This window comes from Vipera ursinii (assembly GCF_947247035.1).
Source record: "Vipera ursinii genome assembly, chromosome: Z".
Lineage (NCBI taxonomy): Eukaryota > Metazoa > Chordata > Lepidosauria > Squamata > Viperidae > Vipera > Vipera ursinii.
The window spans coordinates 3,100,916-3,112,942 of record NC_139517.1 but is presented as its reverse complement, the minus strand read 5'-3'; the positions used below and the strand labels follow the sequence as shown (position 1 = coordinate 3,112,942).

The window sequence follows — 12,027 nt, the reverse complement described above, 5'->3', positions numbered from 1 at the left end:
CTATTGTAATTCTAATTCTAATTCTATTCTATTCCTTATTTCTATTCTATTCTATTCCATTCCATTCTTTCTGTTCACTATTCTAATTTTATTCTATTCTATTCCATTCCATATTTTCTGTGGTTCTATTGTAATTCTAATTCTATTCTATTATCTATTCTATTCTTATTCTGTTCTATTCTCTATTCTACTCTTACTCTTATTCTGTCCTCTCTCTTCCTAGGCTGTGACCTATGACAGCATCCTGAAGAATTTCGACAAGATTAAGAAGCCCCGAGATGAAAACAAAGGGATGATCTACTAAACGGTTCAGCCAGACATCAGGTCACTTTCCGGACCCTTTTTGCCTTCCCTGATCCACTTGATTCTCTTTAAATAAACAGATCTTTAAAATGAGTGGCGAGAGGAAACGTTTAATTCGGGTCCTAAGCGAAGAATGGCAGTTGGGCTTCCCTCTCTGGAATCCGACGCGTTTTATAAATATAAAACCTTAAACTGCGCCGATGAAATAAAATCTTCTGACGTTCCAGGTAGTCCTCGATTTACGACAGTTTGTTTAGCGACTGCTCAGTTAACGGGACTGGAAAAAAAAGTGACTTTTTAAAGACTTAACGACCGCTGCAGCCTCCCAGCGGTCACGCGCTCAAAATTCAGATCGTTCATACTTAACGACGGTCGCCGGGACCCCCTTTTGCAACCTTCCGACAAGCAGAGCCAAGGGGGAGTTCACTTAACAAGCGGGTTACTAACCTCCCAGATACAGTGATTCAAGAAAGGTCATAAAACGGGGCAAAAACTCATTTTAACCAACATCTCGCTCAGCGACCGAACCGTTGGGCTCAATTTGTGGTTGTAAGTTTGAGGACTACCTGAATAAAACGGTGAGGGGGTTAAATCCCTCCTTTTTAAAAAAAAAACAATTTTGTTGGGGGCGTTGCTTTTGCAAAGATGGAATAAATTTTTTAAAAAACCACAAATTTTAAAGCAAATTCATCCTTTTTCTTCAAGAGAGGCGTCTCGTTGGGCGGGAGGAGATAAGACAGTCAAGATGGCCGCCTTGCCGTTAAAAAGGGGTGGGGCCTTGATCACATGACCCCCTGGCTTCTATCTGGGCTGACCGGCATCCCGGATGCTCCCAATGAAGCTGGAGGGAACCGGGTTTAATTAAGATCCTTGCAAACCGGCCCGGCTGCTCCTTCAAGCGCTGCCATTGGCTACCGATACCAACTGGGCGATTTCCGTGTTCAGCTGCTGATTGGTCCAGTCTTGTCTGATGTCATCCAGGTGGCTATCGAAGTCGACCAATCGGGAGTACACTTTGGCCTCCAAGAGGGACTTGCAGATGTGGCGAGAGGCTTCCCAGTCGGACCACATGACCCTGAAAACATCAAAAAGCGGTCAAGGAGAGATCGAAGAGCGATTTGTCCTGAACGGGGATAGGATTTCCTGCTTGAGCATGGGGGGGGGGGCGGGGGGGGTTAGGCTAGAGGACCTCCAGGGTCCCTTCCAACTCTGTTCTATATTTCTGAAAAAGGGGACTTGAATGTTAACGGGTGGAGCAGGGGTAATTCCCTCGTTCTGCTACATTGCCTCTTGGTTAAGTCGTAACTGACTTTTAACACGCTTTATGAAGCAAAGAAGGGTTCCTGGAATTGGGTATGTCTAGTTTAATGAAGGGAAGGTATATTACCGGGGTCTTCAAACTTGGCCCTTTTTTTATTGAAAAGTTTTATAAAAGTTACAATATTATCCCATCCCCAACCCACCCCTAACCCCCCCTCCCCCACTTCCCAAAGCTGATTACAGGGTTACAAATATATAATAATCATAATCTAACTAACATTAATCAACTATGTAAATAGCCAAATACATAATACACTTTAACTCGCCTATAACATAATTACAAACACTCTAAAAATATCCAACTTATAAAAGAAATTTAAATTATAACAATCTAAAATTTACTCATAAGCTAAATGGAACTTTTTGGTCCCATATTTTTTCTGAATATAATCTATCCATCTTCTCCAAACCGAAATGTATCTTTCTTGTGAATGATCCTTCAAGTAAGCAGAAATCTTAGCCATTTCTGCTAAATTTGGCACTTTTAAGCGTCCATTCCTCTATAGTAGGCAGGCAGTCCTACCAATAACCTCGCAGCTGTTATCAAATTCAACATCAAGTTAATTTCTTTAGTATCACAATCTGTAATAACACCCAATAAAAATAAGGCCAGGGGTGACATGATGGCCTTTTGCAATATTTGAGGGGCTGCCACAAAAAAGAGGGGCAGGGGTTTCCACCTCTTCTCCAACGCACCTGAAAGAAGGAGAAGAGCCAACAGATGGAAACCAGTCAAGGAGAGAAGCCACCCAGGAGGAGAATTTTCCTGACAGTGAGAACAATTAACCGGTGGAACGACTTGCCACCAGGAGTTGTGAATGCTCCAACACTGCAAGTTTTTAAGTAGAGCTTGGACAACCATTTGTCTGAAATGGTATATAGGGCAGAGGGGGTCTTCAAACCTGGCCCTTTTATGACTTGTGGATTTCAACTCCCAGAATTCCTGAGGCAGGCACGCTGGCTGAGGAATTCTGGGAGTTGAAATCCACAAGTCATCAAAGGGTCATAGTTCCCTCACGCTGGCTGAGGAATTCTGGGAGTTGAAGTCCACAAGTCATAAAGGGGTCATAGTTCCCTCACGCTGGCTGAGGAATTCTGGGAGTTGAAGTCCACAAGTCATAAAGGGGTCATAGTTCCCTCACGCTGGCTGAGGAATTCTGGGAGTTGAAGTCCACAGGTCATAAAGGGGTCATAGTTCCCTCACGCTGGCTGAGGAATTCTGGGAGTTGAAGTCCACAGGTCATAAAAGGGCCAGGTTTGAAGACCCCTAGTATAGGGTTTCCTGACAGAGCAGGGTTTCGGGCTAGAAGACCTCCAAGGTCCAATTCTGTTATTCTATCCTATTCTAAACCAGAGTTGGCTGAGCTGACATGGGACTTGCCTGCAAAGGATGTTTGTTACCCATCTTAAGGGCTTGGTTCGTAATACACAATCACTGGAAGCCTATGGAGACCCCAAGGGCTTATAAACTGTGGAGACACGAATAATAATAATAACAATAACAATAACAATAACAACAACAACAACAACAATAATAATAATAATAATAATAATAATGTTGTTGTTAGCTGCGAAGTCGTGTCCGACCCATCGCGACCCTATGGACAACATTCCTCCAGGCCTTCCTGTCCTCTACCATCTTCTGGAGTCCATTTAAGCTCAATAATAATAATAATAATAATAATAAAGTTGGAAGGGACCTTGGAGGTCATCTAGTCCAACCCCCTGCTCAGGCAGGAAACCCTATACCATTTCAGACAACTGGCTGTCCAGTCTCTTCTTAAAAACTTCCAGGGTTGGAGCATTCACGGCTTCTGGAGGCAGGTTGTTCCACTGGTTAATTGTTCTAACTGTCAGGAAGTTTCTCCTTAGTTCTAGGTTGCTTCTCTCCTTGACTAGTTTCCATCCGTTGCTTCTTGTCCTACCTTCAGGCGCTTTGGAGAATGGCTTGACTCCCTCTTCTTTGGGGCAGCCCCTGAGATACTGGGACACTGCTATCATGTCACCCCTCACCCTTCTCTTCTAAGATGAGAGGTGAATCTGTAAGGCTGGATAAAGCACAATACCCCTGGATAATCCTTGGGCACGGAATGCCAATCCAGACAGTCCTCAATTTACAAGCATTTGCTCAGTGACTGCAAAAAAAAAAAGTCTTATGACTCTTTTTCACACAACTATTGCAGCATGCCCCACGGTCACATGATGCAAACTCATCTCCTTGGGCAACTGACTCATATTTATGACAGTCGCAGCGTCCCGTGTTTGTGTGTGTGTGTGTGTGTGTGTGTGTGTGTGTATATCATGTGATTCCCCTTTTGCGACCTCCTGAGCAAGCGAAGTCAATGGGGGAAGCCGTGAGAAGGCACGTCGTAAAACGGGACAAAGCCCACCTTAACAGCCCTCTCGCCAAGCGACAGAAATGTTGGGCTCCCCTGCGGTCGTAAGTCGAGGAGTGTGTGAAACGATATGGAAACAAAAGACATTATTTTCCCCACGAACGGCGTTTGGCATCGACAGGTTTTAGCGATCGTTTTATTCTCCTCTTTATCTCGAGCCTTCTAATGTTTTACCCTTGTCGTTTCTTCCTCCTCGTTTGCACTCTCTATTAATGTGGCTTCAAGGAAACCGTATGAGGATCTTGTGTGTGTGTATGTGTGTGTGAGAGAGTGTGTGAATACTACTGCAAGATTACTTGTAAGTAAGGGTTGTGTAAGCCATCGGTAGCTGCAACTCACAGGTTCTTGTCTTTAGGAAGCCACTGGCGATCTCTCTGCTCCAAGACGGTGAGGGGAGGAAGCCGAGGGTTTATCGTGAACTTGCGGTTATCCAACTGGGGAAGGAATTAAGGGAGGAAAAAGCAAATCAAGGCCTCTCTTTACTCTAGAGCAGTCCCATGGCAGGAGACAGCATGAGCAGAGAAGAGGATGTTTGCAGCTCAAGGCTGGGCTGTGGGTCTTTGGGGATTGCTGAGTTGGGTGGTTTCGTTGCAGAGGTTTTATGACTCAACTAGGGAACATCATCGGTGCTAGAAGGGAGGGGGGTTTGAGTAAACCTCTAGCACTGATGATGTTCCCTAGTTGGGTCATGAAACGTCTGCAAGGAAACCACCCAGCTCAGAGAGCACCAAGGACCCCCACAGTTCTCCTCCTTCTCCTCCTCCTTTCCATAAACCCCCCTCCCTTCTAGCACTGATGACATGACCCAGTTGGGTCATGAAACATCTGCAGGGAAACTACCAAACTCGGAGCACCAAGGGCCCCCCCCAACCCTCCTCCTCCTCCTCATCCTCTCCACAAACCCCACTTCCTTCTAGGAACTGATGACGTTCCCTAGCTGGGTCGTAAGATGTCTGCAAGGAAACTGCCAAGCTCAGAGAGTACCAGGACCCCTCAGCTCCTCCTCCTCCTCCTCCTCCTCCTCTTCTTCCTTCACCTCCTCTTCCTCCTCTTCACAACCCCCCTCCCTTCTAGCACTGATGATGTTCCCTAGTTGGGTCATGAAACGTCTGCGCAAGAAAACCACCCAGCTCAGAGAGACCACCAGAAAACCCAAAGCCCTCTTCCCTTTCCTCCTCCTCCTCGCACTCCTAGCCCTAATGATATCACCTCATTGGGTCATGAAACGTCTGCAAGAAAACAGCCAAGCTCAAGGACCCCACAGCCCTCCTCCTCCTCCTCCTCCTCCTTTTCCTCCAACCTCCTCTTCCTTCTCCTTGCAAGCCTGACTCCTCCTAGCACTGATGATGTTCCCTAGTTGGGTCGTCAAACATCTGCAAGGAAACCACCCAGCTCAGAGAGAGCGCCAAGGACCCCACAGTCCTTCCTTCCTTCCTTCCTTCCTTCCTTCCTTCCTTCCTTCCTTCCTTCCTTCCTTCCTCCCTCCCTCCCTCCCTCCCTTCCCTTTCCTCCTAGCACTGATGATGTTCCCTAGTTGGGTCGTCAAACGTCTGCAAGGAAACCACCCAGCTCAGAGAGAGCGCCAAGGACTCGACAGTTCAACCCTGAGCTATAAATATTCTGCGGTGTCCAATCGGAGCCGGTCATGGGGACCAGAGGCTTAATCTTCCAAGCTTTCCGACTTATGCTGGAGCCCGTCCTCAGGCCACTTCCCTCTCTCTTATCCCCAGAATGTGTGCACGGGGCCGTTCCTGGCGTGCTATTTATGTGGTGCCTGGAGGACTATATCTTGGATCCCGCTACGTTACCCCGGCACACGTGTGTTTGCCTTCATTCGTGCAAATATTGTCTTCTATCGGCGTCCCTAAGATCGGCCCATCCAGACCTTCCCGATCCAGGCAGCGCCTCACCATGATCAGCACCGCCTCGTCACACAGTTCAGCAATCCGCGCTGCAGTCCTTTGTGCCAGGGTGGTAGGGCTGCAGTGGTGGTGGTGGGGGGAGCGGGGGGGGGAGGAAGAAGGGAAGGAGTCAGAGAAACTTTGGGAAGGAAAGAGATCTATCCCTTCGCCAACGTTCTTCCTCCCTCTTCAAACTCACCTTTTGTCATCCATCCCAGGGTTTGCCTGGTAATAGCCAGCAAGGAACAAATTGGATTCGGCGCTCCAGGAATCCACCTGCAAAAAGCATAAATGCCCAGGTTGGCAACCTGTTGAATTCAGGAGGAGGGTTAGGATAGCGTTTTTCAACCTTGCCCACTTTAAGAGGGGTGGACTCCCGCTCCCAGAATTCCTCAGCCAGCATGCTTTAAGATGGGTGAACTACAACTCCCAGAGTTCCCCAGCCAGCACTTCAGTTTCCCATTTAATTGTCCTGTCACCCAGCCCACCTTTAATTCACTTATTAATTTAGCACGTGGCAGCTTATGTTTTCACTTTGCTGAAGTCAAGATATATTACTGGGGTCTTCAAACTTGGCCCTTTGATGACTTGTGGACTTCAACTCCCAGAATTCCTCAGCCAGCATGCTTTAAGATGGGTGAACTACAACTCCCAGAGTTCCCCAGCCAGCACTTCAGTTTCCCATTTAATTGTCCTGTCACCCAGCTCACCTTTAATTCATGTATTAATTTAGTACGTGGCAGGTTATGTTTTCACTTTGCTGAAGTCAAGCTATATTACCGGGGTCTTCAAATTTGGCCCTTTGATGACTTGTGGACTTCAACTCCCAGGATTCCTCAGCCAGGCATGCTGGCTGAGGAATTCTGGGAGTTGAAGTCCACAAGTCCTAAAAGGACCAAGTTGGAAGAGCCCTGATATATTACATCTACTGCATTCCCGTCATCTACTATTAAGAAAGTTACCCTATCAAAAAAAGTGACAAAGGTAATCCAGCCATACAAGTAGTCCTTGACGTGGTATTGTAAGAGTCATGACTCATGTTTAACTTGCTCAACTTACATTCATTTAGCGACCGTTCGTAGTTACGATGGCACAGGAAACAAGTGGCTTACGACCGTTTCTCACACATACGACCATTGCACCATTCCCGTGTGCTCACGCGATGAAAGCTCAAGGCACTTATTTTATTTATTATTTATTTATTGATGGGATTTATATCCCGCCCTATCTCCCGAAGGACTCAGGGCGGCTAACAACAATAACATATAATAAGTAGAGAAATCAAGATAAAAATAAAATTAAAATCATCTGTGCAATAAATTAAAATTAAAAACTAAAAATAAATTAAAAATTCTAAATATAAATTAATTAAAACGCCTGTCAGTCCAGGTCAGCCTGGTGGAACAGGAGTGTTTTGAGGCCGCGGCGAAAGGATTGGAGGTTTTGGGCCATCCGAAGCTCAGGGGGGAGCTGATTCCATAGGACTGGTGCTCCCACAGAGAAGGCCCTCCCCCTGGGGGTCGCCAACCGACATTGCCTAGCTGACGGTACCCTGAGGAGGCCTTCTCTGTGTGAGCGTACTGGACGATGGGAATTTGTTCCCGGCAGCAGAGGGTCCTGCAAGTATCCCGGACATAAGCCATGTAGGGCTTTAAAGGTAAGTACCAGCACCTTAAATCTCACTCGGAGGGCAACTGGTAGCCAATGCAGCTCACGCAGGAGGGGTGTGATATGGGAGTATCGGGGTGCTCCCATCACAACCCGTGCAGCTGCATTCTGCACCAGCTGAAGCCTCCGGGTGGTCTTCAAGGGCAGCCCCATGTAGAGAGCATTACAGTAATCAATACGGGAGGTAACGAGTGCGTGGGTGACTGTACGTAGGGCATCTCGGTCCAAAAAGGGGCGCAATTGGTATATAAGGCGAATCTGTGCAAATGCCCCCCTAGCCACGGTTCCAATGTGATCTTCAAAACTGAGTCGTGAATCTAGGAGGACGCCCAGATTGCGTGCTCTATCAATGGGAGGTAACATCTCTCCTCCTATAGTCAGAGATGGAACCTCTTGGACTAAACGAGATGACGGTATGTACAGCCACTCAGTCTTGGCCGGGTTGAGTCGAAGCCTGTTTTCTCCCATCCAAATCTGTACTTGGCCACTGAGCCATATTTATGACGGTTGCCTTGTCCCGGGGTCATGCAATCCCCTTCTGCGATCTTACGACCAGCAAAGTCAGTGGGGAATCCAGAACAACTACATTACGAACTTAAGAACTGCACTGATTCTCTTAACAAGGATGGCAAGGAAAGTCGTAAAACGGGGCAAAAAACGGGCTGGGGAATTCTGGGAGTTGATGTCTGCCATCTTAAAAGTGGCCCAGGTTAAAAAAAAACAAAACACAGTCCTGACAGTTCGCAAACTGCAAAAGAGATAATTGTGAGACTTGTGTGGTCCTGTAAATAATTGGCCAGATGTACCCATCCCGTTAAGCCAAGGTTTCTTGAATTAAAAAATAAAACTTCTCTTCGCCCCGTGTACGAATTCGGACTTTGCTTTGGCTGCTGAATAAAAAGTAATCCTTGATATGCGATACGGAACTTGAGCCCAAAACTTCTGTTGCTAAGAGTTTAATTTTGCCACGTTTTACGGCCCTTCCTTGCCACAGTTGTTCTGTGAATCCCTGCAGTTGTTAAGTTTGTAACACGGTTGTGAAGTGACTCTGGCTTGACTCTGGTTTGTCAGGAGGTCGCAAAAGGGGATCCCTTAATCCCAGGGCTAAGTGATAAATAGCCATCATAAATAGGAGTCACTTGCCAAGCATCTGAATTTTGTTCACGACTGTGGGGATGCTGCAATGATCGTTAAGTGTGAAAAACAGTCATAAGTCTCTATTCTATTCTATTCTACTCTACTCTACTCTACTCTACTCTACTCTACTCTACTCTACTCTACTCTATTCTTTGCAATGCATGGCAGTGAACGTTGGACGAAAAGAAAGGCTGAGCGTCAAAGAATCAAGGCCTTTGAACTCTGGTGCTGGAGAAGACTCCTGCGAGTCCCTTGGACTGCAAGGCCATCAAACCGGTCCGTCCTAGAGGAGATCCACCCTGACTGCTCTTTAGAAGGCCAGATCCTGAAGCTAAAACTCAAATCCTTTGGCCATCTAATGAGAAGGAAGGACTCACTGGAGAAGAGCCTCATGCTGGGAAAGGTGGAGGGCAAGAGAAGAAGGGGACGACAGAGAACGAGGCGTCTGGATGGAGTCACCAAAGCAGTAGGCGTGAGCTTAAACGGACTCCAGAAGATGGTAGAGGACAGGAAGGCCTGGAGGAACGTTGTCCATGGGGTCGCGATGGGTCGGACACGACTTCGCAGCTAACAACAAAATTCTATTCTATTCTGTATTTTCCATTCCATTCCACTCCACTCCATTCCATTCTTATTTTCCAGTCTATTCATGTTGAAATGACACACCTGGTTGAGGGCTACCTCCAGCATCACGGTGAGCGACAGGTTGTTGTGGAAAAGGGGGACACAGTCTGTGATGTAGAGGCATTCGGGGGGCCCAGCTGTGGGCCGGCGCTTGTGAGCCAGGAGGAGTCCGTTCACCCCCACGTGGGGATACCGAGCTGCATGGAGGCACATTTTGACGTACGCCCGAGGCGAGATCTCCACTTCGCCCATCCTGCCGAGCACAGAAGCCTTGCTGGGACGCTGTTTTGGGAGGTTATCCTAACACCCCCAACCCCTGCCCGCCAAAGTCTCCCCCACTCAATGCCCCTATGGCTGGGGATGATAGGAGTTGTAGTTGGCCCCAGCTGGATAGGACCACCTCACCTTAGTTCCTCAGAGGTTCTCTCTTCCTCCTATTCCAAAGGCGCCTTGGATGGCCGAATGGGGAAACCTGGGGTGGTGAGGACAACATCCGGTGATATAAAATTAAAATGTTATACAACATATGATACAAGTGCAAAATCCAGTCTGAATATCTGGATGACTGTGCAATGAACATAATATATGATTAGTGTTGTGTAGAGTAGAGTAGTGTAGTGTAGTATAGTAAAGGATTAGTACAGTACAGATTAGATTTAGATTTAGATAACCTTTAATGTCATTTTTTTCCTGTGGGCACAACAGCACACGTTAAAAATCAAATTTAGTTGCTTCCTCTCAAAGTGTGCACCTACAATAATACACATTTAAAACATACTATATACAACATATGTACAGACCAGGGGTAGGCAACCCTGGCTCTTTTATGACTTGTGAACTTCAACTCCCAGAATTCCTGAGCCAGCCACGCTGAGGGGAAAGGGAGAGGTTTCCAAGCTCAGCCATGCTGGCTCAAGAATTCTGGGAGTTGAAGTCCACGAGTCATGAAGGGGCCATAGTTCCCTCATGCTGGCTCAGGAATTCTGGGAGTTGAAGTCCCATGAGTCATAAAAGAGCCACGGTTGCCTACTCTTGGATAGACCTACACCCTTACATATAAGTTAGTTCTCGACTTACAACTCTTTGTTAAGTGACTATTCAAAGTTACAACGGCAGTGAAAAAAATGACTTGGGATCGTTTTTCACTCTTACGACCACTGCAGGCCACAGGATCAAAATTCAGACTCTTGGCAACTGACTCATATTTATGATGGTTGCACTGTCCCGGGATCATATGATCCCCTTTTGCGACCTTCCGACAAACAAAGTCAACGGGGGAGGCCAGATTCACTTAACAACCGTGTGACTTGTTCAACAACCGCAGTGATTGCCTTAATAACTGAGCGGTAAAACAGGGGAAAACTCACTTAACAAATGTCTGACTTAACAACAGGGTCTCCAAACCTGGCCCTTTGATGGCTTGTGGACTTCAACTCTTAGAATTGCCTGGCTGAGGAACTCTGGGAGTTGAAGTCCACAAGCCATCAAAGGGCCAGGTTTGGAGACCCCTGCTTAACAAACATAAATCTTGGGCTCAATTTTAGTTGTAAGTCGAGGACTACCTGTAGATTATTATGTAATGATAATATATAATAAATAAAAGGTAAAGGTTCCCCCGCACATGCGTGCTAGTCGTTTCCGAATCAAGGGGCCGGTGCTCATCTCCATTTCAAAGCCGAAGAGCCAGCGCTTGTCCGAGGACGTCTCCGTGGTCATGTGGCCGGCATGACTAGACGCCAAAGGCGCACGGAACGCTGTTACCTTCCCACCGTAGTGGTCCCTATTTTTCTACTTGCATTTTTACATGCTTTCGAACTGCTAGGTTGGCAGAAGCTGGGACGAGTAACAGGCGCTCACTCTGTTACGCGGCACTCGGGATTTGACCCGCCAAACTGCCGACCTTCTGATCAACAAGCTCAGCGTCCTAACACACTGAGCCACCGCGTCCCTTAGGTAATGGTAATATATAATAAATAAAAGGTAAAGGTTCCCCCGCACATGCGTGCTAGTCGTTTCCAACTCTAGGGGCCGGTGCTTATCTCCATTTCAAAGCCGAAGAGCCAGCGTTTGTCCGAGGACGTCTCCGTGGTCACGTGGCCGGCATGACTAGACGCCAAAGGCACATGGAACGCTGTTACCTTCCCACCGGAGTGGTCCCTATTTTTCTACTTGCATTTTGACGTGCTTTCGAACTGCTAGGCTGGCAGAAGCTGGGACACGTAACAGGTGCTCACTCTGCTACGCGGCACTCGGGATTCGACCCGCCAAACTGCCAAACTTCTGATCGACAAGCTCAGCGCCCTAACCCACTGAGCCACCGCATCCCTTATATAATAAATACAATACACAAATACAATACACTCCAATACAATAATATAATGTAATAATATAATAGTAATGTAATATGATATGATAACCAGGGTTGGGTAACTTCCAATGTGAGCCCCAACACTCCACTCCACTCCCCCCACCCCACCCCGGATCTTCACAGACTACAATGCCCATCGCTCACAGCCCACCCGAGGATGATGGGTGCGGTAGTCCCCCGCACACTCAACCCCCCCTCCCCCCGTCCCTGCGCATGTACCTACTGCCGCCACAAGCTCCGCCCTCTGTAAGAATGTTTCACTGGGCGCCTACGGATTGGTCAGCAACGATCCAATCCGAGCACAGCTTTC

General features: G+C 47.3%; 2 protein-coding genes across 4 annotated transcripts in view; one reads left to right on the top strand and one right to left on the bottom strand.

Annotated features, from left to right (window-relative positions):
* The window catches only part of PSME1 (proteasome activator subunit 1), a 19,647-nt gene extending 18,686 nt beyond the window's left edge, over nucleotides 1–961 (top strand). Inside the window, exon 11 of the mRNA XM_083377797.1 lies at nucleotides 224–961. Within this exon, the coding sequence (XP_083233923.1) occupies nucleotides 224–304 (81 nt within the window). The 3' untranslated portion in view covers nucleotides 305–961. The remainder of the gene's footprint in view (nucleotides 1–223) is intronic.
* EMC9 (ER membrane protein complex subunit 9) lies at nucleotides 398–12,027 on the bottom strand. Of its 3 annotated transcripts, none has more exons than XM_083377803.1 (7): nucleotides 11,937–12,027; nucleotides 9,755–9,821; nucleotides 9,392–9,602; nucleotides 6,120–6,196; nucleotides 5,930–5,999; nucleotides 4,359–4,453; nucleotides 398–1,378 (listed from the first exon to the last, which is right to left on the bottom strand). In XM_083377803.1, the coding sequence occupies exons 3-7, from the start codon at nucleotides 9,599–9,601 to the stop codon at nucleotides 1,198–1,200; spliced, it is 633 nt and encodes a 210-aa protein (XP_083233929.1). In that variant the 5' UTR covers nucleotide 9,602; nucleotides 9,755–9,821; nucleotides 11,937–12,027; the 3' UTR covers nucleotides 398–1,197. The 3 variants fall into 3 exon arrangements, with proteins under 3 accessions (XP_083233929.1, XP_083233930.1, XP_083233931.1); XM_083377804.1 differs by having other exon boundaries at nucleotides 11,941–11,956; XM_083377805.1 differs by lacking the exon at nucleotides 11,937–12,027 and adding an exon at nucleotides 11,862–11,895.

What these genes read in the sequence shown, in the direction of transcription:
- EMC9 (XM_083377803.1), bottom strand. Translation starts at nt 9,601, where the DNA reads ATGGGCGAAGTGGAGATCTCGCCTCGGGCGTACGTCAAAATGTGCCTC. An exon ending in CCTGGGATGGATGACAAAAG is followed by an intron (nt 6,000 to 6,119) that starts GTGAGTTTGAAG and finishes CCACCACTGCAG; the next exon opens with CCCTACCACCCTGGCACAAA. An exon ending in ACGAGGCGGTGCTGATCATG is followed by an intron (nt 4,454 to 5,929) that starts GTGAGGCGCTGC and finishes TTCCTTCCCCAG; the next exon opens with TTGGATAACCGCAAGTTCAC.